General features: G+C 41.1%; 1 protein-coding gene across 1 annotated transcript; it reads right to left on the reverse strand.

The window, feature by feature from the left end:
• Positions 1 to 3062: 3062 nt before the first annotated feature.
• On the reverse strand, positions 3063 to 19149 carry CCNB2 (cyclin B2). Its single transcript, XM_059915525.1, has 9 exons — positions 18999 to 19149; positions 16485 to 16613; positions 16266 to 16379; positions 11292 to 11462; positions 10502 to 10660; positions 8753 to 8989; positions 8314 to 8454; positions 4396 to 4506; positions 3063 to 3305 (listed from the first exon to the last, which is right to left on the reverse strand). The coding sequence occupies exons 1-9, from the start codon at positions 19020 to 19022 to the stop codon at positions 3195 to 3197; spliced, it is 1197 nt and encodes a 398-aa protein (XP_059771508.1). The 5' UTR covers positions 19023 to 19149; the 3' UTR covers positions 3063 to 3194.
• Positions 19150 to 26429: the final 7280 nt, after the last annotated feature.

Genomic DNA, 26429 nt, shown 5'->3' on the forward strand with positions numbered 1-26429 from the left:
GGGCAGAAGACCTTAATAGACATTCCTCCAAAGAAGATATAAGATGGCCAATAGGCACATGAAAAGATGCTCAACACTGCTAGTTATTAGAGAAATGCAAATCAAAACTACAATGAAGTACCACCTCACACCAGTCAGAATGGCATCATTAAAAACTCTACAAATAACAAATGCTGGAGAGGGTGTGGAGAAAAGGGAACCCTTCTACACTGTTGGTGGGAATGTAAATTGGCGCAGCCACTATGGAAAACAGTATGGAGGCTCCTTAGAAAACTAGAGTTGCCATATGATCCAGCAATCCCACTCCTGTGCATATATCCAGAGACAACCGTAATTCAAAAAGATACATGCACCCATATGTTCATAGCAGCACTGTGGAAACAACCTAAATGTTCATAGACAGATGAATGGATAAAGAAGATGTGGTACATATATACAATGGAATACTACTCGGCCATAAAAAAGAATGAAATACCGCCATTTGCAGCAACATGGATGCAACTAGAGATTATCACACTAAGTGAAGTCAGAAAGACAAATACCATATGATATCACTTATATGTGGAATCTAAAATATGACACGAACCTATCTATGAAACAGAAACAGACTCACAGACATAGAGAACAGACTTGTGGTTGCCAAGGCGGAGGGGGTTGGGGGAGGGATGGAGTGGGAGGTTGGGATTAAGCAGATGTAAGCTATTATATATGGAATGGATAGATAAACAAGGTCCTACTGTATAGCACAAAGAACTATATTCAGTATCTTATGATAAACCATAATGGAAAAGAATACTAAAAAAAAGAATGTATATATGTATAACTGAATCACTTTGCTGTACAGCAGAAATTAACACAACGCTGTAAATCAACCATACTTCAATAAAATTTAAAAAAACAAAAAAGAATTCTGATGTATCTTTGAATGCCCAGAGTCCATCTCTTCCCAAGACCATCAACCTCCTTAAAATAAAAGCCGCTAGGGCTTCCCTGGTGGCGCAGTGGTTGAGAATCTGCCTGCCAATGCAGGGGATACGGGTTCGAGCCCTGGTCTGGGAGGATCCCACATGCCACGGAGCAACTAGGCCCGTGAGCCACAACTACTGAGCCTGCGCGTCTGGAGCCTATGCTCCACAACAAGAGAGGCCGCGACAGTGAGAGGCCTGTGCACCGTGATGAAGAGTGGCCCCCACTTGCCACAACTAGAGAAAGCCCTCGCACAGAAACGAAGACCCATCACAGCCAAAAATAAAAATAAGTAAATAAATAAATAAATAAAATAAAAGCCACTAGCACTCAAGCACCTCCAGATACTGTGCTTAACATACTTGAGTACAACACTCTGAGGTAGACGTTCTTATCCCCATTTTACAGACACAGAAACAAGCACAGAGGTCACACAGCTACTAAGTAGACTTAAACCCAAGCAACCCAGCTTTAGAGTTTGTGCTCTTCAAATACTGGGGTTACGTCATCTCATTTTCTAATTTCAGTGTTTTTATGATACTATGATTTCTACTTTCACAGCTTATTTCACATTTATAACACGTTAGTTTAGGTGCCTGCTTGGCAGATAAGTATCTTAAAGGTCTTTTTTTTTTTTTTTTTTTAATGACATCCTGGAAGTATGAATTTCCTGAGTCAGGGTATTTAATATTTAACTAAGCAAAATATATAATAAAGAAGCTATAAAATGTCTTTGGAATATGCCTGCAAAACCCATCCTTTCTCGATGAGAAGTTGGAGCTCAAGCATCCCCGGGAAATAACTGCTTTTCAGAGCCAGGAAAGCTCCCTCTCATGCTCTCACTTCGTTACCATTCACACTTGTGACTAAGTTGGTCTAAGGCTGCCATGGGAACAAGCTTCACTAACTCAACAAGGGATATTTATAAGACTTTATACTAGGATTGAACATATAAAGACACCCAGTTCCTCTCCATGCTCGAAACTTCAAGCTTTACTAGTCAGGCAGCCCTGGCCTGCCCAGGCCTCGCTGGAGCCATTCTCTCCTCCCGGGATGGGGCAGTCACACGTCACAGCTGAGTCGGAGAGCCGGGCACCTGGGGACCTCAGTCGCGTAGAAGGCAGCTTTTACCACGCTCTAGGTTGGGGAAACACTGCATTAAATGAGCTTACTGCAAAGTTTCTCAGCCTTTATGAATCTTACATGAGTTTGCAGTGTTTCCCAAATGTATCTGACTAATTCCTTTCCCTCGAAAAACCAATTAACTTCTTGTTGAACTAGTAGTTTGGGCAGTCGTTGCTCTAAGAGACTCATTTATTTCATGGGTTTTTTGTGTTTTTTTTTTTTTTTTTAGGTTAGTGGTTGGAGACTGAGAATGCATTCCCTCTTTGTTTAAATGTAACAATGTTACTTACATTTAACATTGTTTTCTAATGCCCACCAAAAAAAATAAAATAAACCATAATGTTGGTGTGATGAACTGGGAGATTGGGATTGACATATGTACACTAATATGTATAAAATGGATAACTAATAAGAACCTGCTATATAAAAACTAAATAAAATAAAATTCAAAAATAAAATAAAATAAACCATAATGTAGTTACAACAACAGGAAAAAGCATTCCAAGTTTCACCTTTAACAGGATGTCACAGACCTGCTTCCTTTTTCCAGCTGTGGCCCCTTAGCACTGCTATTCCTGGTCTCAACCATGCCTTGGAGTGAAACACATTATGAGGGTTACTTCTGGAAGCCATCACCCTTGTGGGCCAGGTGTTCCTGTATAGGAATTAGAAAATAGTTACGCAGGTTCTAGAAAGGGAATGTCGTGGTTATCCTCCCATTTTAAATTTTATATAATGAACCAATCTTTAGGAATGGGTGAGCGTTCACTGAAGCCAAGTTGTAGTTTTCTCCAAGAATGGTAAGGTCTTTCCCCAAGCCATCAGGGCAATAATTTACATATTACAAACATAATAGCTCAAAAAGAAATTAGTCAAACAAGCTTCTATTGATTTCTTCAGTATAGAATACCCAAATACACACACATAGGATACCTTAAGAAAAGAAAACCAATAGCTTTATTTTTCCTCAATATACATTTAGAAGATCAGTCTGAGAAAAGGTTTCATGAAGTAGACCAGAGGACTATATATAAAGTCAGGAGTTCCAAATCAGCAAGACAAAGTGCACAGACGAAGCACTCTTCCCTGAGGGCCTCGGCAGCCTAGGACCGTCCCAGCAGAGGTGAGGCAAGCTCTTGGATGGTTTTTGAGTTCAGCTGGGGAATCGTGCTGATCTTCAGGAGTTTGCTGCTGGCATACTTATTCTTGATGGCCTGCAGAAGTCATCTGTGATTAAGCACGCATCAGGAGCACCACCGCCCCGCCACCCCGCAAACTTACAACTTATTCCTAGTCTAATTTACAAGTATCAAAGGGCCAGACCCACAGTCTTCAAAGGGTACGATGATGCCAAATCACTGAAGCCAGCAAGTGCTCTAGGGCATGATGTGTCGTGCTTGACAATCTCCTGCCATGCCTAGTGATGGATAAAACCCAGCTGGTAGCACAGGTGATAGTTTCAAGGTCCAAAGAGCAGGCTTTCTCTCATGAGCTCCCAGAGGGGTGGGAGGGGGGAGCTGTGTTTATCATACCTAAGGGCCTTCAGGACACAACAGATTTGCCAGCACTGGCAGCAGTAACTGGCCATAAAAGTGAGTGGCAACTAGTGCTCAGATCCCAGATGATACTCTCAGGACTGAAAACACGACGCTTCCACGGTGTGCTAGATCACGCTGAAACTACAAGTAAGGAAGCAAATCAGGCCGTGAGGCCACTTGGTACAAATGCCTTGCTCTCTGTCAGACCCGTGGTGAGCTCTGATACTTGGCAGCACACAAGCACAGGATAGCACCCCCTCTCCTCTGGTTTCTCCTCTCAGGTAGGCCACACAGAGAAGACTCCAAGCTCCCAGGATGCTTCCTGAATGGACTGCCTCACATGCTGGCTGTTCAGGTGCTTCTCAGTCACTGTCCTGAAGGATGCTGGACAAAGGCCCTGAGTGATGTCACCCGAATACCCAAGCCTTCCACAGGGCCACTTACGCTGGACCCCTGCATGCCGGCCAGCCTTCCCCGCTTGCCGTGTGCCCTACCCAGGATGCCGGGCCAAGCATGGATAATACATTGGACAGCTGCTTGGGCCTGGACATAGGGAGCCTGTCTACCTTATTTTAAAGAAAGTCAGTTCTTGGGGTTCATGAGTACGCTCCATCCCCTGCTGTACTAGAAAAATATAAAGAGTTTGTGCTAAAACAGACTCTCACACATGCCAAAATATTTACATGAAAATGCAAACACACATACATCCTCTCATACCCCGAACCCATAATCCAGTGCTTTGAACAGCTTAGGAAAGAGTACTTACAATGAATTTCATTAACTTTTCATTTACTTTCACTACATTTTTGGCCATGTGCTGCATGACTTCCAATACTTCATTCTCTGTGTATCCAGTGTAATACTGCTGCTTTAAGTTCTGGAACACAACGCAAAGAGAAGAAGCAAGATAAAGCCTCCACTTCTTTAGGAGAGCACATCTTAACACATGCTGACATTACTTACGTAAAAGCTATAAACAATATTCTTACCTGCTGGAAAGTCAGTCTCAGCCCCAACCACTACCATGGTACCAGCAAAGCAGCCAGTAAACGCAGGACGACTGTGGCTCTGAGCAGGACTAAATTAAGACGTTACATAGCTCTCAGCTAAGTCAAATGGCGAAGGTCCCAGATAATTATGTTTTAAAGAAGGTTGCACATGTAAGTAGGGTACTTCAAGTAACAAAGCTTTCATGCTTGCCTCTGTCACCACACTGAAAGGGGAAGGAAAGTGGGACAGAGTATAAACAAACCCAACAAAGGGTTTACAGAGATCTGGGTCTAGCACATCTCGGTCCCCTCGTTAAAGCCCTGCCTGGCAGCGGCTGGTAGGGAGCTCGAGAGCACAGATATCTGTATTGTCGGTCAGGGAAAGGGGTTCAGGATTAAGAAATAAACTGGCCCCTAAGCAGCAATCTAAGCTACCAAACCCAGAAGAACGAAGACCTCCCAGCAGCGCTCTCCTGTCGGGCCCTGTGTAGTTAAGCACTAGAGAACACAGAGCACTCAGAGAAGCATCTACACCCAGCCTCGTGGCCCAGCCTCGTGGCCCAGCCTCCCAGAAACCAAAATTCAAGCAAAAGGACAGCTGATGATTGATAACATGACTTACTTTGTATGAAGATATGTAACCTGACTTTATTTCAGATTTGTGATAAAATTCTAAAAGCTAAAACACACCTCTCTCATATGCATAATATAATTGGGAAAATAAACCACGATATAACCTTAATCCTAAAATAGTTTAAAGGAAAAAAGAACTAAGCAGGAGTGAATCCTGATGTAATGCACAACTACTGGTATTTTGAAATCAATTGCCAGGAAACAGGGAGGCCTATAGTTAATAGGTTTAGAGCCAAGGAAGCACCTCTTAGAGTAATTTGGCTAAAATAAGCCATTGGTACCAAGAGCATGTGCCATAGATGTTACCAGTGGTCTTTTTGCCTTCAATTTTTATATCAAAAATTTTCAAACCTATAGAAAATTTGAAAGAATAAGATAATGAACATCTGTATATTCTTTGTGCAGATTCATCAATTCTTAATATTTTGCCACTTTTTCTCTCCTCCTCTTTCTCTTTCTCTCTCTCACTCATGGTATCTGCAATTCGCTTTCAAATGGTTCAGCAAAAGTTGTGTGGGATTTTTGAAGCCATCAAACGGCTGGACCATTTGAAAGTGAGTTGCAGACACCATGACACATCACTTCTAAATGTTTCAGAAGCGTCTCCTAAAAAGTATTTTCCTCCCTAGCTACAATACCTTTATCACATAAGAAACATCAACAGTTCCATAATATCATCTAATATATAGTCAATATTCAAATTTCTCCAATTGTTGCAAAAATATCTTTTACAGATTTTTCTTTTTATATCCAGGGTCCAATCAAGGTACAGACAGTACATTTGGTTGTTGTTGTCTTTAGTCTTTAAAACTCCCATTTTCTTGGCTTTAAATGACATTGATTTTTTTGAAGGACCCAGGTCAGTTACTTTGAGAACGTCCCATTCTGGGTTTGTCTGTGTTTCATGATGACTGGATTCATGTCCAACATTTTGGACATGAATTCCATTTAGGCGATAATGCATACTTCCTATTACACCAGAAGGTAGGTAAAGTCAGGTAGTCTCACCACTGGTGATACCAAGCTCAATCACTGGGTTAAGGTAGTAACTGCCAGACCTTTCCATCACAAAGGTACAGTTTTTCTTCAGAAATACTACACATCTTTGGGGTGATATTTTGAGAACAATGTGAATCTTGTTTGCCCAAATTATTTTACTTAATGCTATAGGCATCAATTGACGATCCTTGCTTGAATCTATTATTACACTAGGGGTTTAAAAATGGTGGATTTCTATCTCTACCACTGTTTCTACTTTAATTAGCTGGCATTCTACTGATTTTTTTTGGAGTCCCTCCCTCCCTACCTTCCTTCCTTCCTTCCTTTTTTATCATTATGGGTTCATGCATTTTTTAATGCATTATAATCTGTTACTGTCACAATTCTTTTTAATGCTCAACTTTAGTCAGAAGGAGCCCTTTCAAGCCAGCTTCTGTGTCCTTTTGATGTGACCCCACTGATCGTTGAGAATTTGCTTGCTACCTGTTACAAATTGATCTACGCTCACCTTGTACTTCCCCTGCCACAGCCCTGAAATCAGCTATTTCTTGAAGAAGCCCTAGTTCCGAGTGTGTCATGGCATTGAGTATGCAAGATGTGAGCACTAGGTATCTTCACTGCTACTGGGTTGTCATTGTTTCTGGGCCTTTCATTATGAATTTATTGATATTTCTAAAACAGATTTAATATTATAGGGTTTTCCTTTGTTTTTAATTGTTAGCAATATTTTATCTTCTTACAGTGAAAATTTTAGTCCTTAATAACACGAATCTTTGCTTTATCCTACAATAAAAATAGTTCCAGAATTATAATAACAGACTACTATTAACCTCCTAGAAACAGATTAGTAAACCTCCTAAGTAAACTTTAAGTATGTTACCTTTCTTGGTCCTTTGTTTTGTTTAATTTCACATCCCACTAAAAATGCACAGTCGGAGTGCTGTGTTCAAAAGTTATGGGAATTAATTCTTCCCTCTGTTCTGTTACCACTTTGAATATATAGTGACATTGTTTTTGCTTAATTCCAGTTTCGGGTTTGCATAGAACATTCATATTGTTCAAAAGTCAAAAAAGTTACATTACACTGTATACAAGTTAATAAAAAATCACAACCAGAAGTTCTGCTCCTATCCTCAACCTTCTACCCTGATACCCAACCCAGAGATATCCATCTTCATTAATTTCTGGTCTATTCTTCTTGTATTTTTTGAAAAACTAGCAAATACATAAGCACAGATACATATCGTCTCTCTCTTACTCCCATTCTTTCTTAAATAAAATGTAAACTCTACATACTGTGTAGAGGAAAAGGTCCACCACGATGCCCTGGCATTCTTACACATATCCACCACATAGGCCATGCTGACAAAGGCTTGAACCACATTGATCTGTCTTGGCAAAATGCTTTGTGATCCTCCTGGAACATGACGGGGTGGCAGGCGAGGGGGCCTCCTCCAAGCCATCTCCCACTCACTTCCCTATCTCTTCTGGGTAGGAGGCTGTAATGAGACCACTTCTTATCACCTCCTGGGCTCTGCTGGGGTGTTTGCTCTGCTGCTTGCGGGCTACAGATACAGACTCTAAAACTGCTTAGTGGCAGTCCAGAATGGGCCCATCCACAGAAGCGATCCTCTGACTCGCATTGCAGCCAGTGGCCCCTTTTGTTTCACTGTTATCCTTTTTGGCGTGTGAAACAAGAACCCAGGTGGGAGCTGACATCCTTGGCTAATTGTATGAACCTAAAAGTGGCTCATTTCATCTTTACCGGGTAAACCAGGTCAGGCCTTGGCCCTGTTTTGTCTTACGTGCTTGACAACTTGCTTGTTTCACTTAAAAAAATATCCCAGAAATCTTAGCCTATCAGTTCTTAGTGGCCTTCCTCATTCTTTACGACTCTGTAATATGTTTGCATACCATGGTGTTGTCACCAAGCAGCTCTTTTAATTAAGCCTGTGGCCTTTTAGCAACTGCTTCAAGGATAGTGTGTGACAAATGCTAACGCCTTTCGTGTCTAGAGGCCCTAAAATACAGCTAATTAATTTCTTCTTAAATTCAATACTTACCCATTTTCCGTGGCCTAGAACCTTCTGGGACAGGCAGGAAGCGGCTGCTGCCACCTTAGAAGGGTGATAATGCACCATGTCGTAGTCAATGAGAGTCAGTTCCATCAAGTATTTGGCTAAAGTGTGCTGTTCAACATCGACCTATGAAAGAACAGATGGTAAGAAGCATGGCTGTTAGGACTCTCTTGCAAAATTCTGGGTGAAGATCTAGGAACTCAAATCCACTTAACTCACTTGTCCTTCTCAGGCACTGCTCTATTCCACAGTATGTTACAAACACAGAACATGAAGTCTTTTAAGAACTGATAAGTTAAGTGTTAGGACTTATCTAAAAGATGCATCCTATAAATTCATAAGTTTTCCTTTAATTGGGTCAGTGTTTCTGGGATGAGACAACAAACAGCAAAATAAAGTCTCCTATGGAATTGGAGGCACTTACCTCTCCGGCTTTTGATGCCCGCCTTAAGAAATGTAGTGGTAAAGGTCGACCCAACTCAAATTTCAGTTCTTTCAAAATTAGAGTTTCCATTTCTCGAATTTGAGAACTGGTGTAAGCATTGTCTGTGATGTAAACGAAGTCTTCAATATTTGGAGAAAACATCTCCTCATACTTGGAAGCCAAGAGCAGAGCTGTAATCCCAACCAGCTGAAGCTTCTTACGAGAGACTGGCTGAACCTAATTGAAGAAGAGTGTGTCAAAAGTCTTAACTAACGAGAGGATGGGGGCTCTGGGTGGAAGAAAGTAAGAGGAAACCAAGTCCTGAAGCAGTGCATGTTGTCTCTGCTCACACCCCTCTTAAGGGCACAGGAACCTGAGTGTTGATCACAGGCACCACCACGGCTCGCAGGAGCTGTCTATCATGGAGTGCTTGCTATGTGCCAGGCACAGTGCTAAGATTCAAACAATCATCTCATCGAATCCTCACAAAAAACCTAGGAAGTACATATTTTTTACCCCACTTAGAAACAGATGGACTGAGAAGAGATGCAGACATCAGCCCAAGATCAGTCAATTGCTGACTGACAATCAAGCTCCCAGGCACTGCTCCACCCCCATCATCCTGGCTTGAGTGTCTCGGGAAGCCCCAATATGGCACTCAGTGTGGTCTGAATCAGGATGAGGCCAAGCAAAAAAGCAGGAATTTAATGGATGACTAGGGCTGAGGAAGTGCCTTAAGTGTCTCCTTAATCCTCACCAAAAGTACACTCATTATTCAGCCTAAAGAACCTTCCAAAGATGCTTCAGGGTCAGAGAAAATCTCAGCCTGGAGGATAAGTGTTTCCCTTAACTTTCTTTTCTTTTTAAACTAGGAATTTCTGTTTTTTGCTTCAACTCTCAATATTGAAAATCTACCAAAAATATGACAGTGCTTTCCTATCCAGTGAGGATTGTATAATAAAAACCAATGACTCTATGATGACTTAGCATTTTGCAGTATCTCAGGGTCAGTCTTATCAACACAATTATTACTGTATGGTTTGGGCTTGACCTACACCTATATTATAAATGTTGACTTTAAATAAATAAAGCCTCATCTGAAGGGCTACCCATTTGGTAGACAACGCACCAGTGGTTAATGTCTGGCATTTCTTCTAACTGGTCAGTGTTCTTACATTACCAGTTGAGAAATATTTTGATGATCACTACGCTTCTCCGCTTCATTTCTTACCTCCCTCTTTACTTTAGACCTCACACTGAGTACACTCCCCACGCATACCTCCAACACCTTGTAAAAAGTCTGCCTCCTGCCTCTTCTACACTGATTCAATGCCACAGCCAGCTGGAAACTGTTAAGTCCTCTAGCCAAACTCCTCATTTTTCAGATGAGGAAGCTTAACACCAAAGAGTACTGAACTATGGAAACTGTGCAAGTGGGCCTGGAGGACCAGCCTCCAAAGGTACCGCAGGCTTCAGATGGACTTTCAGACCGCCTGCTGGTTTATCTCCTCCGATGAATGACTGCGGCAAGGCAGCGTCTCCCCTGAGCACTTTGCAGCAGGCTGACCTAACAGAAATGCCCAGCTTTGGTCAGCATCACCAGAGGTTTGACACACTTGGACTACTTCCTTTTCTAGCACTTGAAGTTCTTGGGCATCTCATAAATTGGCTTTTGGTTTTTTCTTCAGAGGCACCACACCTTGGCAGTGCATAAATGCAAAGTTCGCTGAGCTGCATGAAGTCCCCTACCTGTAAAAATCGGTCCATGATGGCGACGCACATGTACAGAGTTTCCTGCAGCAGCCTAAACTTGGAGTGGACTTGCACCAGCCAATCCACCAGGATGGCACGCATGCGTCCGTTTATATCTCTTCCATCTAAAAAATGTGGATTTATGGATTGCAGAACCTGTTGGCGGAATTAAAAGTTTAAAAAGCTGACCTCGATAAACAACAAGGTCCTACTACTGTATAGCACAAGGAACTATATTCAATATCCTGTGATAAACCATAATGTAAAAGAATATCAAAAAGAATACATATATCTATAACTGAGTCACTTTGCTATACAGCAGTAATTAACACAACATTGTAATTCAACTATACTTCAATGAAAAATAAATTTTAGGGACTTCCCTGGAGGCGCAGTGGCTAAGAATCCACCTCCCAATGCAGGGGACACAGGTTTGAGCCCTGGTCTGGGAAGATCCCACATGCCACGGAGCAACTAAGCCCGTGTGCCACAACTACTGAGCCCGCGTGAGACAACTACTGAAGCCTGCACACCTAGAGCCTATGCTCTGCAACAAGAGAAGCCACCGCAATGAGAAGCCCGTGCACCACAACGAAGAGTAGCCCCCACTTGCTGCAACTAGAGAAAGCCCGCACACAGCAGGCCCAGTGCAGCCAAAAATAAATAAATTAATTAAATAAAATAAATTTTAAAAAATAAGTTAAAAAAAAGAGCTGACCTCATTTCCTTCCCAGTTATGTGGTAAATTCCACACGGCTGTACAACCAAAACACAAAGGCCCACTCACCTCAAGCTGCCTTAGATACTGGTAGATATCCTTAACATAGTCACTGCAGAGCTGAGGGTTCTCCCAGTCTTCAGTATCAATATCCTCAATTTTGCAGAGCAAGGCATCAGAGAAAGCTTGGCAGAGGTTCTCTTCCTTCATGGAGATATCCGCAGGTGTGGGAGAGGGACCCTACATCCACAAATGAAAGTGCATGTATCACTACCTTAGGAGTAGCCTTGATCACAAATACAAGCAGGGCCAACTGGTTTAAAAGTATCATATGCATTTTTATAAATGATAAAGCCAAAACAGATACATTTCAGAGTAAGAGGTGAATAATTCAAGATGTAGGGGATGAAGTTTTCGGAGGTATACTCCTCTGTTTAAAAACACTCTAGGGGGTGGGAGGGAGGGAGATGCAAGAGGGAAGAGATATGGGGATATATGTATATGCGTAACTGATTCACTTTGCTATAAAGCAGAAACTAACACACCACTGTACAGCAACTGTACTCCAATAAAGATGTTAAAAAAAAAAAAAAAAAACACTCTAGGGGGCTTCCCTGGTGGCGCAGTGAGTGGTTAAGACTCCACGCTCCCAGTGCAGGGGGCCTCGGTTTGCTTCTCTCCAGCCTCCTGGCCAGGTCTCCCTCACCACAAGCAGTCTCCCTCTTCCCAGAAGCCTCTTGTCCCTGTATCCACATGGATAATTCCCTCACCTTCTTCAAGTTTTGCTAAGTGTTATCTTCTCAATTAGGTCTATCCTATTTAAAATTACCATCTGCCTTCTATTCCCCCCCACACATATGTTTCATCTCTTTTACTGTGTTTTTCCCCAAAGAATCGATAACCTCCTAATATACTATAGAGTTTATTTATATATGATGTGTATTATTTTCTGTCTACCTCTACCAGAATGTAAGCTTTATAACCTTACATTTATTCAAACTGATTTTGTCCGCTAAGGTATCTCAAATACCTATGTCATCCCTGACAGTATTTATTGAGTGAAAGAAAGGTAGACACCTGGGTTCACAGATTCCTAGAGCTGATAGTTCACTTTAGCAGTAGCCTCTTGTGCAAGTGTAATGTTTTCTTCTCATGAACCAATTTATTCTAAATTGAGAAATTGGCAACGAAAAAGCAGGAAAGCACATTCCAGCCTATGAATAAAACAGAAGGAGGAAGCAAAGACTGAGCAAGTATACACCCAGTATTTTATCTTCTTATGCTGACTGGGTGATTATTTATAAAAATCACACAAATTAAAATTTTATGAAGTTAAAATAAGGATTTAGTAATGAAGCAAAAACAATTACTTTTTTAAAGAATAAGAGGTACTTCTCAAAGTATAGCCTAGGACTGCAAGGCTATAAGAATATGTATTAAAGTAATAAAATACAGACGGAAAGAGAAGGCAGTATAATAAACAATTTTAATTTACATTAAAGCTCAATGATTATAGTTTCCAGTCTTAGAGAAGAAGAAAACAGTAACAATATATCTATCTATCTATCTATCTATATATATATAGATAGCAATTCAAAACATGCCCTTCCCTCTTAAACCAAAGGTCTTAAACTGAGGAAGGGCTAGGTGAGCAAGAGGTATACAGGTATACCTCATCTATTCAAGAATTTAAGAACCGTTAGAAGGAATAAGAAGAGCTACTTGGGGTACCAGGGAGAAATCTAGTAAGGTTACCAGAGACGGTAGGACCTCAAGGAAAATGAGTAGGCAAAGGTACACAAGCACAAAGTCCCAGGGGAAGCCAAGAAATAAAGGCAAGTCTCGGTACTGCATGTTGATTTGGGACGGCAGAAGGTAGTGCGTGAGGTGACAGAAATAGACTGGGAAGGTGAGCAAGAAATTAGCTAAGGAGTTTAGATTTTATTTGAATGTAAGTGAACCCACTGAAGGAACTGAGCAAGAGTGATTAGAATCAGATGTGCGTTTTAATAAGCACATGTAGCTTCAGTTTAAGGATACCTTTTTTAAGGTAACTTCCCCAGGGAGGGCAATCAGTACCAGGAAGCCTAAGAAGGCAGAGGTTATCTTCATGTGCTTCAGACTGCCTTAGCAGCTTGAAATGTTTACCTGTGTCTACTCAGAAGTATATCTGAGTTTAGCCATATGCAAGGCCACCAGGATGAGACAAGGATAATTGCTCTGGGCCTTAATTTAGAATTTCTTGAAAGCATTCCTTTTGGACTCCAACATAATCTAATTATTCTAAAATCCTTTCTAAGATCCCGCTTCCCTGTACAGATTATAGCCTAAGCCCTGTGGGCCAGCTGTGCAATCCTGTCCAGAGTCTGCTGCATGCAAAGGTAAAAAAAAAATGCATCAGCTAGTTACCCATCACAAAAGTGGTTCTAGAACAAAAACCTTCAAATTAGATTAATGAATGAGTCCTGTGGGTTGTCAGAGACAACTGAAAAGTAGTAACAGAAACAATAAAGCTGTGAGATTTTGCTGAACTTGAGAAGCTGCTTTTTGGTAAAGGACGGGTAGACTGTGAGTAAAGGCTACTGAAGTTCTCCTAGCACCAACATTTAATGAGTCGGGTCTGTTAAGAGAACGGATTAATATGAATATGCAAATATATAGGTATTAACACAAGTTTTGGCAAGACACAGAATTCCTTCATTTACTAAATTTGTAATAGATAAACAATGTCAACTAAGTGCAATAAGGAAGGACTCCAAGAAAAACTGTTGATGCCAATCAGACAGTTCATGATTTATAACAATGACTGTGTACATGTGTGTACAAAAGCATACTCAGCTGTGGAAAGGCAAAATCAGTTACCATGATTAGCTTTAGGGAATGCAGTGGAGTGGAATTTTGGGGGTAGGGAGAATAGTTAAAATGAACTGACCCTTTATTCTATGTACTCTACTATTTCTGTATTGTCTTGCTTATTTATGCATATGTTTCTTGTGTAATCAAAAATAAAAGGCACTCTTTTTTTTTTTTAAATATGAATAATTGTGCTCATTTTCTTTTATATATAGTTTTTGTTTTAGGGAAAGTTAGGCCATAAAAGATTCTTATAGCTGAATAATGACTATCACCAAATTTAGTGTTTCAATCAAATCTGTAAATCTAAAACCTCATCAGAATTTCTAGCTGCCACTCCCCAGTACATCTCTTAAGCTTGCATCTACCTCTGCTACAGGGTATTATAGTGCATGCTTTCACTCTGACATTCTCGACTTGACTGGGAGCTTCCTGGGGACAGAGTCAGTGGTTCACTCACCTTGTTTACCCAGTACCCACCAAACAAGAGGCTAGTAAAAAGCCTTCTTCCTTCCTTCAAACTACTCAGTTTGCCAAAGCCTCAGGAGTCAGCATAAAACAGTTTTCTCCAAAAATTGCATGATAATAAGCTTCTGCAAATACCTGTGAATGGCTGGAGCCTTCTCCTTCAGATACTGCTGGCCCATTTCCAAATGCATTTCCCAATGGCTGTCTCTCTGTTACCTCAACAAATCTAAAGCCAAATGAGACACCTTCCCCAAAGCTACCTCAATCTCCTGAATTTCCTATATTTTATTAATTTATTCCATAAATGGTTCCTTAAATACTCAAGTGCTTAAGGGTCTCACTCCTCCACTCCAAGCAACATAGCCAAAGCATTCCTTCTGAATACAGGATGATGTCCCTGAAAGGAGTTCTGGTACATCCCAACACATCTGAGGTTGTTTCTTAGCACCCGTATAGATACTGGTATGTGGATGTCCACTTAGGGGAGATATGGGCTCGTTCAAGACACCCATCAGCCCTTGCTTAGAAAACTGTAGTACCTCCTAATTAACGTCCCTTCCATGGCCACCCTACACTGCTTTCATCAGGTCTCTCCTCCTCAAAACATTCCACAGGTTCCTCACTGCCTAATGGGATAAAATCCAAACTCCAAGGCCTTCAAATCCAGCTGCAACCTTCTTCCCAACTTTTTTTCCTGTTTCCTCACACAAACCATCTGACCCAATTTAGACTTGCTGACTCTTTGCCCCAAAGGACATAATTTATAGGCCTATTCCCTCTTTGGTGCCTTGATTCCTATTGCTGCTTTGTTCCCCCAAAAGGTGCCCCTTCCTATCAGCTTCCTCCTATCCTTAAAAATCCCACTTACTCCAGGAAGTTTCCCCAGACCACTCCATCCCTCAAGATTCTCTCCCTCCTTTAGATGCACTTTGCATTCAGTCATCCATTGCCCATGGGCACCTAGCAGCATGCCCTCAGATTATATATTTAATTTTCAGGTACAGATGCCCCTTCTGGATAAGTCTCCTCAAGGCAAAATGTCTCTTTATCAGCCTTAACACAATTGGATGTGTATAGTAAATACTCACCTATTTCTCAAATATATTCAATTTTTTTTTTTTAATTTCAAACATACAATAATATATAAATATTTTGAGCTAGAAAGAGTGAAGTGGTCATTGTTGTATTCTCAGCACCTACAACAGTGCTTGCTTCATTGTAATTATATGAATGTGTGTAATCTATGAATGAGAGGATGCATGAACTAGAACATGGTGAAGATGAACAGGCTAATGGGTCCATTAGCATTCTAACTTCAGTTGAGCTAACAAGTCATGCAGACTACAATCTATCAACACAGAATTTTGGCATTACTTTGTTCTTCCATGAGTGAAGGTCTCAGAATTGTAAGCTTCCACCATCTTCATGGACAAGTTCATTCTTACAGCGAGTTATTTTAATAAAACCTACCAAATTTTCCTCTGAGATCACTAAATTTATTTGGGTATTAAGGTATTTAACTTTGTTATTCAAGGTCATAATATTATATTAAGGTACCATCACTGAATAGATGTGTATGTTCATTTTCTACACTGTTGTTTTAAAGTAGAGCTCTAGCTATCACTGCTCTTCAAAAGTTGCACTGACGGTAAAGGTACCCTTATATCCTAGCCCCAAACAGCCTACTTCGTTAAGTATGTTTGTAAATTCAGAACTTCCTACCTTTGGAGCCAACACTTCCATCTGCACTGGTTTCACAGAAGCAGTAGGTTTCAGCTGCTTGTTGACATTTGTTGTTTTGGTGGGTGGAACAGGTACTTTAGTGTTCTGAGCTTTCTAAAAGGGAAAAGAAATGTGAATAGGGCAAGATGGCCAGTGTTGCCCCTCAGTGCTCTACAGAATCAGCCTACAGTGTGCAGGTACAGTTCTCACAGCTGTTACCTTAGTTACGTGTGTGGCTCTGATTGTAACTCGATTTCCAATTTCTTCTAAAACTGCCCGCCTGATAGTCACATGGCTTTTAGGTTTAGAATTAACTCCTGTGTCAATATTCTCCAAATCGGTGGACACCTAAAAAAAAAAAAAGGAAAAAAATTACTGAAGAGTTGAGATCATTTACAATACTTTGCTAGTGTCAGAATTGATTCAGGAAAGGTGAATATGCTGAGATCTATCTGCGAGAGGGAAAAGGTACATTTCAGGAAGTCTAAAAATGCTATTTGTGATTTATAACATGACTCTAAATTAGGCAAATCACTCATCCACCTTATCTATTTTTAAAAAGTCCACTAAGAGCTTCACAGATAAGTGATCATTTCTCATATGGTACCCACCATCATCTGTCAGAGATCCCTGAATATTAATGGCATCTATTTAAAAAACTTCCTTGACAGAGATGAGTAACAAGTGCAATTAAGACACAATATTAAAAAGCTGTTTCGGGCTTCCCGGGTGGCGCAGTGGTTAAGAATCCGCCTGCCAATGCAGGGGACACGGGTCCGAGCCCTGGTCCGGGAAGATTCCACATGCCGCGGAGCAATTAAGCAAGTGTGCCACAACTACCGAGCCTGCGCTCTAGAGCCCGCGAGCCACAACTACTAAGCTCGGGTACCACAACTACTGAAGCCCACATGCCTAGAGCCCGTGCTCCGCAACAAGAGAAGCCACCGCAATGAGAAGCCTGCGCACCGCAATGAAGAGTAGCCCCCGCTCGCCACAGCTAGAGAAATGCCGCGCACAGCAACGAAGACCCAACGCAGCCAAAAATAAATAAATAAACTAAATAAAAATTTTTAAAAAAAAGAAAAAGAAAGTGTGGTTTCTGCTTTAAAAAAAAAAAAAAGCTGTTTAAAAACCAGATGTTTAAAACCTAAACTAGCTTTGATTCTTATGCCATGCTAGAAATAAGAAGTACGCAGGTAGACAAGATCTTTAGAGATACAGCTTTTTAGCCATGAGGGTACCATAGCATGTACTCTCTATTTTATTAGGGATATTTAGAAAGAAAATAGTTTTCGTGGGTAAAATAGTTTTATCTCAAATTGAAAGTTTGAATTGTATGAAATAAAAATTGTTAGTTGACCTTAACCTGCTTTAGACAGAATGTCCTTAGAAACAAAACTTGTTAGTTAAAAACAATTCACACAAAAAAGTTTATTTTATTATATGTGATAAACATTTCATGAGAAAAAAACAGCATGTACTATCCCTGAGAATTGGGGGTCTTAATCTTAAAAAATTTCCCAACAGGGGGTTTGAATGGACCTACCAGGATAGACAGAGGGGCAGGGAAAAACTCAAGCCTTACCTGAATAGACAGAATTTGACTATGAAAGCACCTGATGGGATAGATTAGACAAAAATTACTTATCAATTTGACTCAGATTCATAAAAGGGTTACAATTAAATACAGAATGTATTCAACGTATTATTATTAGGATTCTCAAAAGTCACACTGTTCAATTTTTCCAGCAGTTCCTGAGATTTTTAAAAAGTGTTTGAAAGCTAAATTCTTAATGGGTTGAAGCCTGGTAATCTAAATTAAGCCATCTGGAAGGGAAAATCCCCAGCTTTTAACAAACCTACAGCCAGGAGAATGGAGCTCAGGTGTGTCAGTGCCCTCCATTTTTCAGCAAAGAAAAAAGTAGATCCAGGTACAATTCAAACCCACAGAAAAAAATCCAAACTTCCATTAACACTTTGTTTTTTGCAAAGACGAAATAAATGAATTTGGACCCTTCTCTCAGTCTGCCATATGGCTCCAAATTATATGCAAAATCTCTATTGCACTTGAGTAAAGAAATTACTTTTTTATTTTTTATTTTTTATTTATTTTTTTTTTTTTTAAGAAATTACTTTTTTAAAGGGACAAACCCATACAGTAGTGAACTTAGCCTTGTAACACTTCGTGTGCAGAAATAAATAGGAAACTAATAAAAGTGAAATGTGAAAACATCTGAAAAACAGCCACGGCTGTTGCTTGATCAAACGTTAGAACACTTTACAGCCTGCGGAACTTCTTCAGTCCTTCTCCCCATCCTCACCACGAATCCCTTAGCTGGCAAGGAGTTTGAGAAGAGAGGAAGGAAACCCCAAGAAGCTGTAACTCTCTAACAACAAAGCGCCCTCGGGGGACCGCTCGCCGCGACCTAGGCCCAGTGCTCTGGGGGCTCACTTGACAACTGCCACCCCCGAGGCGTTTTCCCACACTTCCCCCACCCCAGCGCAGGGACGGCCAGGCCAGGAGCCGGGACCCGGAGAGCGGAAGAAAGGCGGGGAGAAGCCGACCGGAGAGGAGAGGACAGGCCGCAGGGCCCGGGCCGCCCGCAAGAAGGGGAAAGCGGCGCAGGCTGGGACGAAGAAGCTCAGAGGGGAGGAGAGAGAGAAGCGAGAGGCGGCTGAGGGCGCTGCGCGGCCGGGGCCCAGGCCTGCGCTGGAGGTCGCCGGCCCACTCACCGTCGGGCGTCGGAGCAGCGCCATGAGGGACGGGACAGGCAAGAGTGTCAGCCCGGCCCAGGGAGGGACGCGGACTGGAAACGGAGAGCACTAGCTTCCCCGGCGCCGTTAAGACTGCGTTCAGAGCCCGCACCGCTGGAGATCTTCGTGAAGTCGCCTAATTCCAGGATTCAAATACCGCGCAGCTCGCGCCCCCATTGGGCGGCCCTACGTACGGCGCGCTCTTCCCATTGGCTAAGTAGGAGACATTTCCGTAGGCTGATTGGCTGAATTTTCCAGACCCGTTTGGTTGTCATAACAACCGGTTTTTTTCCTGCCTACTGTCTTTTAAAAAATCTCTGCCCTAAAATAAACAAAACTGAAATGCCTCGTAGGGAAAGCAGACGTCGGACGCCGTGTCTGAATTTTGACGAGGATGTCAACGGATGTCTACGGATTACGGATGTCTACGTTTGTACTGGGTGGGCGGAAGTTGGTACTAAGGAACACCCTGGAAATGCCGTTTCTGACCTTTATTTCTCTTCCGGAAATTTCGCGTTGGAGTTTAGGTAGGGTTTGCCTGCCTGGGTCGGGGAACAGGCGCCTCTGGTTGGTTTAGGGCTGCACTGTGTTAAGTTGGTTGAGACTCAAACGTGTGCTTAAGGAATGGAAATTGTGGCGTTTACTCAAAAGATAAGATTCCTAGGAGAGGGGGGAAAAAAATGATAAATGCGATTTGTGTGACTCGTGATTCATGTAAGCTCTCCATTGTGTTGCCGGCACCTAGCACATTGTTTCGTGTGGGTTGTGATCGGTGCTCAATAAATATTCGTCGAATAAATTATCTTATGATGAGCAAAAGATTTTAAAATGAGAAAGACAAGTGTGATCCAGCCTTGGGCAGCAGGGTGAGAGGCTCACGTCAAGACAAGAAGAAAGAAAAAGTGAGAGGAATGGGAAAGGAGAGAGGAAGGGAAAGGGTCCAAGGCCCACAGTAAAGGTAGTGAAATGACTTCTGATGATAGGCTCCATCTAACAATTTGAGCAAGTTTTCCCATCACTCCTGCTCTACTCTTTAAAAAATGGTTCCTCGCTCTGTTACTGGGGTACTAATGACCCTTAAATGAAGTGATCTGAATTAAATTCCTTCCCTTGCATCTAACATTTCTAAACCTGTTTCCTCTTTAGTAAAACAGAAATAATTGCAGCTACTATATGGCATGGGAAGATGTTAGTGTATCCATCGTCCTATAACTAAAAATTAGGTATTCAGTGAAGAAGTATTGGGAAGGGAAAGTATTGGGTTGGCCAAAAAGTGCCTTTGGTTTTTAAGCAAAAATAAAAGACGCTTTTTTCATTTTCACCAAGAACTTTATTGAACAATGTATTCACCCTTTTGTTCCACTACCTTCCGCCATTTTTCAGGCAACTTCGTAATTCCATCTTCCCAAAACTTTTTATCTTTTTGAGAAAAGAACTGTTCCAGGTGCCTTTTACAGTCTTCCAGGGAGCTGAAATTTTTTCCATTAAGAGAATTTTGTAAAGACCAAAATAAATGGAAATCCGAAGGTGCAATTCTGGTGAATACAGTGGATGAATCAGAACTTCCCAGCCAATCTGTAACAGTTTTTGCCTTGGTATCAAAGAAACATGCAGTCTTGCATTATCCTGATGGAAGATTCTGCGTTTTCTGTTGACTAATTCTGGACGCTTTTCATCGAGTGCTGCTTTCAATTGGTCTAACTGGAAGCAGTACTTGTTGGAATTAATCATTTAGTTTTCCGGAAGGAGCTCATGATAGAGGACTCCCTTCCAATGTGACCATATTCACACCATCACCTTCTTTGGATGAACACCGGCCTTTGGTGTTGTTGGTGGTGGTTCATTTCGCTTGCCCATGATCTCTTCCATTCCACATTATTGTATGGTATCCACTTTTTTTTTTAATTAATTAATTTATTTATTTATTATTTATTTTTAGTTGCATTGGGTCTTCGTTGCTGTGCGTGGGTTTTCTCTAGTTGCGGCGAGCAGGGGCTACTCTTCGTTGCGGTGCACAGGCTTCTCATTGCGGTGGCTTCTCTTGTTGCAGAGCATGGGCTCTAGATGTTTTGTGCACTGGGGTTGTGAGTATAATTATATTTTTGCTTTATTGTTATAATATTGTGGTATTATCAAAAGCTACAACTATTAAACAATCCTTACCACCTCTCAGGTCTTTGTAAACAGAAATGTTAAGAATGGTAAAGTGCTTTTATTAACTGATTTGACATGGTTAAAGCTGAATAATTTAATCCGTATTAGACATATTATGTTTTCATTTAAAATAGAAGTACTATTTTATGGTTTATCCCTCACTTCAACTAACCTAGAACCTTACAAATAAACTTTTTGATTCAATCTCTTGTTTAATGCATTGTAGTCCTTCTATATTTTTATTTGTTCCCTCCTGTCTTAGGTAACATTTATTGATCACTCTTCCTATATTCTAATTTAAATAAACTTTCTCATAGATTCCTCATAATCTTTATTGATAGTATTATCCCAGTTTTTTGGGGTCATTTTTTAAATTGAGGTATAATTGATACATATTAGTTTCAGGTGTACAACCTAATTATTTAACATTTGTATATATTGCAAAATGATCACCACAGTGAGTCTAATTAACATGTCGTGTGTTATCTCAATCTAACAGATGAAGAAACTAAGGCTCAGAACAGTTCTATGTCTTGGCTGCAATCACAGTCCTCATGGGTTTCAGAGCTAGAGTTGGTACTCAGTTCTGATTGCAAAGCCTGTGCTCTTTCCATTGTATTTACCATTGTCCTCTCTACATTTGGCAGAAAGAGTGGGAAAAGTTTGAAACAGTCATCAAAAGGAATCGAATAGAAAATTAACCAAGGATAAATTTCCTGAAGGCCAATGGCCCTTTACATTATGGTAAAATTCTACATGATCAATACACTTTTTCTCATTTCTTGGTCAAGTACTGCTTCAAAAAGGTATGCATATGGGGCGGATATGGAGTGAAGGGAGAATACTGCAGGCATAGAGAGCACCCCAAGCAAAAGCACAGACCAATATTGGACCAGTATGACTGGAGACAAGGTGAGTGGCTTGGTTTGGCGGGAGTTATTGGACTTCAAGGTAGGTGTTGCCTAGTGTCTTCCAACCCCACGAAAGGACGTCCAAGATAGAAAGTCAGAGAGACAGATTCTGAGATTCCTACACAAATGTTTAGGTCCTGGAGTGCCAAACGGGAACTCTTCTTTTCTGACACCAAGATTCCTCAGTCTGGGGTAGAGTCTTACACTCTTGGCTGTCAGGACTATCCTTCTGAATCACCAGAGATTTGATTGCTGTTTGTCAGACCTTCCTCACTTCTAATTTCTTATTCAGCTACCCACCTTTTTCTCCTGTTCCTGGGATTCTTTCCCTCAGACTTCCAGGACCTTCCTCCAATGGGAAAATTTCACAGTCAGATAGCCACTGTTGATGCAGAACTCAAGAACTTCAGGAGGCAAAAACTGTCCTGGGTCAGGTCAGAGCTGGAAACCTCACAGCTCTCCTAGAAGGCCCATAAACAGGCACTAGGACCATCTCAAGCTCAACCCAGGGAGCTGCTTAATTTGATCAAACATGCTAGATTATAAGCTACATGAGGGCAAGGGTGTTGGTTCTGTGCCTAGAACAAATAAAGTGCTTATTTACTGTTGAATTTTTATTAGGATTCATGTGGGTTATGTACTAGATTATCATAAAAGTCCAACAGCTCAGCTCATGGTCATGGTTTCTATATCCTTGAAGAATGCTTTTCTATTTCTGTTCTTGGTGACTTTCAGCAGCTGTTGTTCCAGATCACAGTGGAAGCATAAAGGGCCCAGTTTAATTTACATATCATTAATTGTGAATGAGACAATAAACAAATTATGATTTTCACCAGCACCCAGCTATCTTCCTCATTACTACCATGTTCTCTCCCTCAGTTGCTCTTATCACATTTCTGTCCCCTACCCTAACTGCCTACCTCTTCCTGATTTCTTTTCTCTCTTAACTAGCTAGAAGATAAATTTGCCATATTAAAATTAAAATGTCAGTGTTTGCAAGGTACTGCAGGGAACACAGAGAAGAGTAAAGTGCAAGCCGTGCCCTCAAGTTCAAAACAAGGAAGGGGAGACAAATAGGAACAAAATTATTTTAAGAGGCAGAACCTATAAAACATTGAGCACAAATAATACGATTAATTCAAAATGGGGATAGGTGAAGGAAGGCTTACTAGAAAGGGGACATTTGAGCTTTTAAAGGAAGGGTTAGATTTTGGCAAGCAGAGATGGCAAAGGCATTCAAGTAGAAACAATGAGAATAAATCTGTGGAAAAACAAAGCAGTCTGAGGCATTTGGATTATAGGAATGTTAAAGATAAAGCTGAAAAAGATCCAGAAAATGAGGAATCATGGAAAGTTTTTAAGAAGGATAATGACTTGGTTAGAACTTTGTTTTAGAAAGCTGACCCCTGGGGGCAGCACGAAGAATGGACTATGGAAAAAGTTTTCCCAGGTGAGATGTAACGAAAATCTGACTTGGATGAGTGTAGAGAATAAAAAAATGGAAACAGGTATGAGAGGCATTACTGGAAAAATGACAGAACCTTGATAAATGACTAAATATGGATGACAAGGGGAAACAACTGCAAGGTAATTTAAAAGTTTTGAGTGGTTAGGTTAAAATTTTCTTAAATGTTACCCAAAATAAGTAACTTTCAATGCGAATTTCTTTGGGGGTAGGGGCAGGTCACTTTTCTTACAAAAAGAAAGACTTTTTTCTCTGCCTTGCTTGCATCCATCTTGACCTACTACTTTCACCTCGACCAATATGTCACCGTAATCTATCCCATGAAGGTAACCTGGTTATCTGTTGCTGGCTGGGCAGGGTGCATGGGTTTGTCCCAGTCTAGGGCCTGTAAGCCTGCTCAGTAGCAGGGAGACCCATAGAGGTAGAAAGAAAGACCTTTCTAGTATCTTCATGAGCCTCCACTCAAAATGAGTCTCTAAAATCTGGACCTCAAGCTTGCAGATTATTCAAGTTCTTTTTGTTTGTTTTGTTCTTTTAATCTACTAAACGCCTTGTATAAGCAAGGCACTGTGCAGACTACTTAGAAGGAAAAAAAGAGGGCATTAAAAACTAGGTCCCTGCCCTCATGGTGCTTAAAATATAAGGTCCATGAAAGGATTACAATATAATTTACTCATCCTTAGAAAGTGAGTTAAAAAGTAAAAGGTCTGTTGAGGATAATAAACCATTGACTCAAGAGTTTTAATATTATGCTGTTCGATTATTCATGCATTTCCTGTTCTCTGTTATACCAGATAAACATTGTAAGACACTCTGATTTTTGTATCATATCCTAATCAGCTTTTGTGGAATCTTGAGGAGCTACAGAATGCAGAGAATGTCCCAACTGGCATATCAAGCTGGCTTTTTAGTAACTGCCCCCATTCTGGGCTAAACTGTGCCTGTGGGGTGTGCAGGCCTACTGGGACATGACAGCCAATCCCACTCTCACACAGATGGTAGAGTGCAGACTGTGTCTCATTTCCCTTCAGTTTGTATTCCTTTTTCAATTTGTTCTTATTCTTTCCATTTCCACATCTTTCCTTTAGGAAACCTGTGCACCCTTGGAAAATACCACCATTCCAAGATCTAACTCATTAGCATGAGTGAGTTCAGGTTAATTCTGTACTTTTTAATGCTCAGGCCAGAGCCAGAGTGATGATCACTTATAGGTATCATATTTTGAGGAATGTTAATAAACTAGAAAATGATTAATAAACTAGAAATAGTTAATAAACTAGAAAACACCATATCCAGAAAATGGTGACAAGAATAGGTAAGAAGCTTAAGATCCAGTCTAAACAAAAGGGTTCTAAGGATATTCCACTTTGAGAAGACCCAAATAAATCAAGATGGCTGTCCTATAGTATCTGAAGAGTTAGCATATAGCAAGAAACCAGACTTATTTTTACATTGCTCCAAAATACAGAATAGGACCCTATGACTTATAGGAACATCTACCAAAGGAAGAGAATGATTTTTTTTTTTAAGAATTAATGATTTTAACTGTTTACAAAAGAAATGCACTTCTTCAGTAAGTAGTGACCTCATCATCCCTGGAAGAATATAACCATGGGCATAATTGGATTAGTCAGGGTTCTTCAGAGATAGACAGATAGATAGGGAATTGGCCCACACAATTATGGAAGCTAACAAGTCCTACAATCTCCAGTCTGCAAGCTGGAGACTCAGAAGAGCCAATGGTGTAGTTCCAGTCCAAGGCTGGTAGGCTAGCAACCCAGGAAGAGCCCATGTCTCAGTCTGAGTGCAGAGACAGGAGAAAAACAATGTCCCAACTTGAAAGCAGTGAAGAGGAGAAATTCTCCCTTACTCATGGGGTGTAGGAGGAGGGGAAGAGAGTCTTTTCGTTCTACTCAGGCCTTCAACTGATTGGATGAGGCCCACCTACATTAAGGAGACTGCTTTACACAGACTACAGATTTAAATCTTGATCTCATCTAGAAAACACCCCCTAAAATAGACCCAGAATAACGTTTCACCAAATGTTTGGGTACTCAGTGGTGCAAATTGACACATAAACTTTCACAATAACCATCTATTAAGAACACTGCAGGACTTCCCTGGTGGCGCAGTGGTTAAGAATCTGCCTGCGAATGCAGGGGACACGGGTTCAAGCCCTGGTCCGGGAAGATCCCACATGCTGCAGAGCAACTAAGCCTGTGCACCACAACTACTGAGACTGAGCTCTAGAGCCCGCAAGCCACAACTACTGAAGCCCGCGCACCTAGAGCCCATGCTCCACAACAAGAGAAGTCACTGCAATGAGAAGCCCACGCATCGAAACAAAGAGTAGCCCCTGCGCGCCGCAACTAGAGAAAGCCCGCACGCAGCAATGAAGACCCAACACAGCCAAAAAATAAATTAAATTTTAAAAAAAGTTAAGAAAAAAAACACTGCAGAAAGAATTTCTAAATTACACAAAGATATAGCAGTCAAAGGAACAGAAATATCTCCATCACATAAGTTTCTTTTTCTCAAATATCAGTGTGGGGAAGTCAAAGTTCCTCCACCACTGATTCCTCTCATGATAACACTTGAGAAAATAAACCATTTGCACACATGACTTCTCCATATGCTAAACTTTGGCTTGGGGGGAAAAAATGTGTTCAGGAAGTTTGTACTAGGAATTATAACAAAGCAATGGCACTTGTTTTACCTTACTGTGATTAATTAAAGATGGTCACAATTTTTTTTTTGCTGCTGCTACTTCTATTAATAGGTACAGTCTTTTTCCCCTCCCCTTGAATCTGGGCTAGCCTTTCTTTGACTCACAGAACATGGCAGAAATGACACTGTGCCAGTTCCAGGCCTAGGTCTTAG

The sequence above is a fragment of the Balaenoptera ricei genome, chromosome 2 (assembly GCF_028023285.1).
Source record: "Balaenoptera ricei isolate mBalRic1 chromosome 2, mBalRic1.hap2, whole genome shotgun sequence".
Lineage (NCBI taxonomy): Eukaryota > Metazoa > Chordata > Mammalia > Artiodactyla > Balaenopteridae > Balaenoptera > Balaenoptera ricei.

Bases quoted from the DNA above. Each gene is read 5' to 3' on its own strand.
- CCNB2 (XM_059915525.1), bottom strand. From the start codon at position 19,022: ATGGCGCTGCTCCGACGCCCGACG. The intron at 10,661-11,291 runs GTGAGTGGGCCT...TTCCGCCAACAG, and splicing joins AGTATCTAAGGCAGCTTGAG to GTTCTGCAATCCATAAATCC. The intron at 3,306-4,395 runs GTAAGTACTCTT...TGACTTCTGCAG, and splicing joins AAAAGTTAATGAAATTCATT to GCCATCAAGAATAAGTATGC.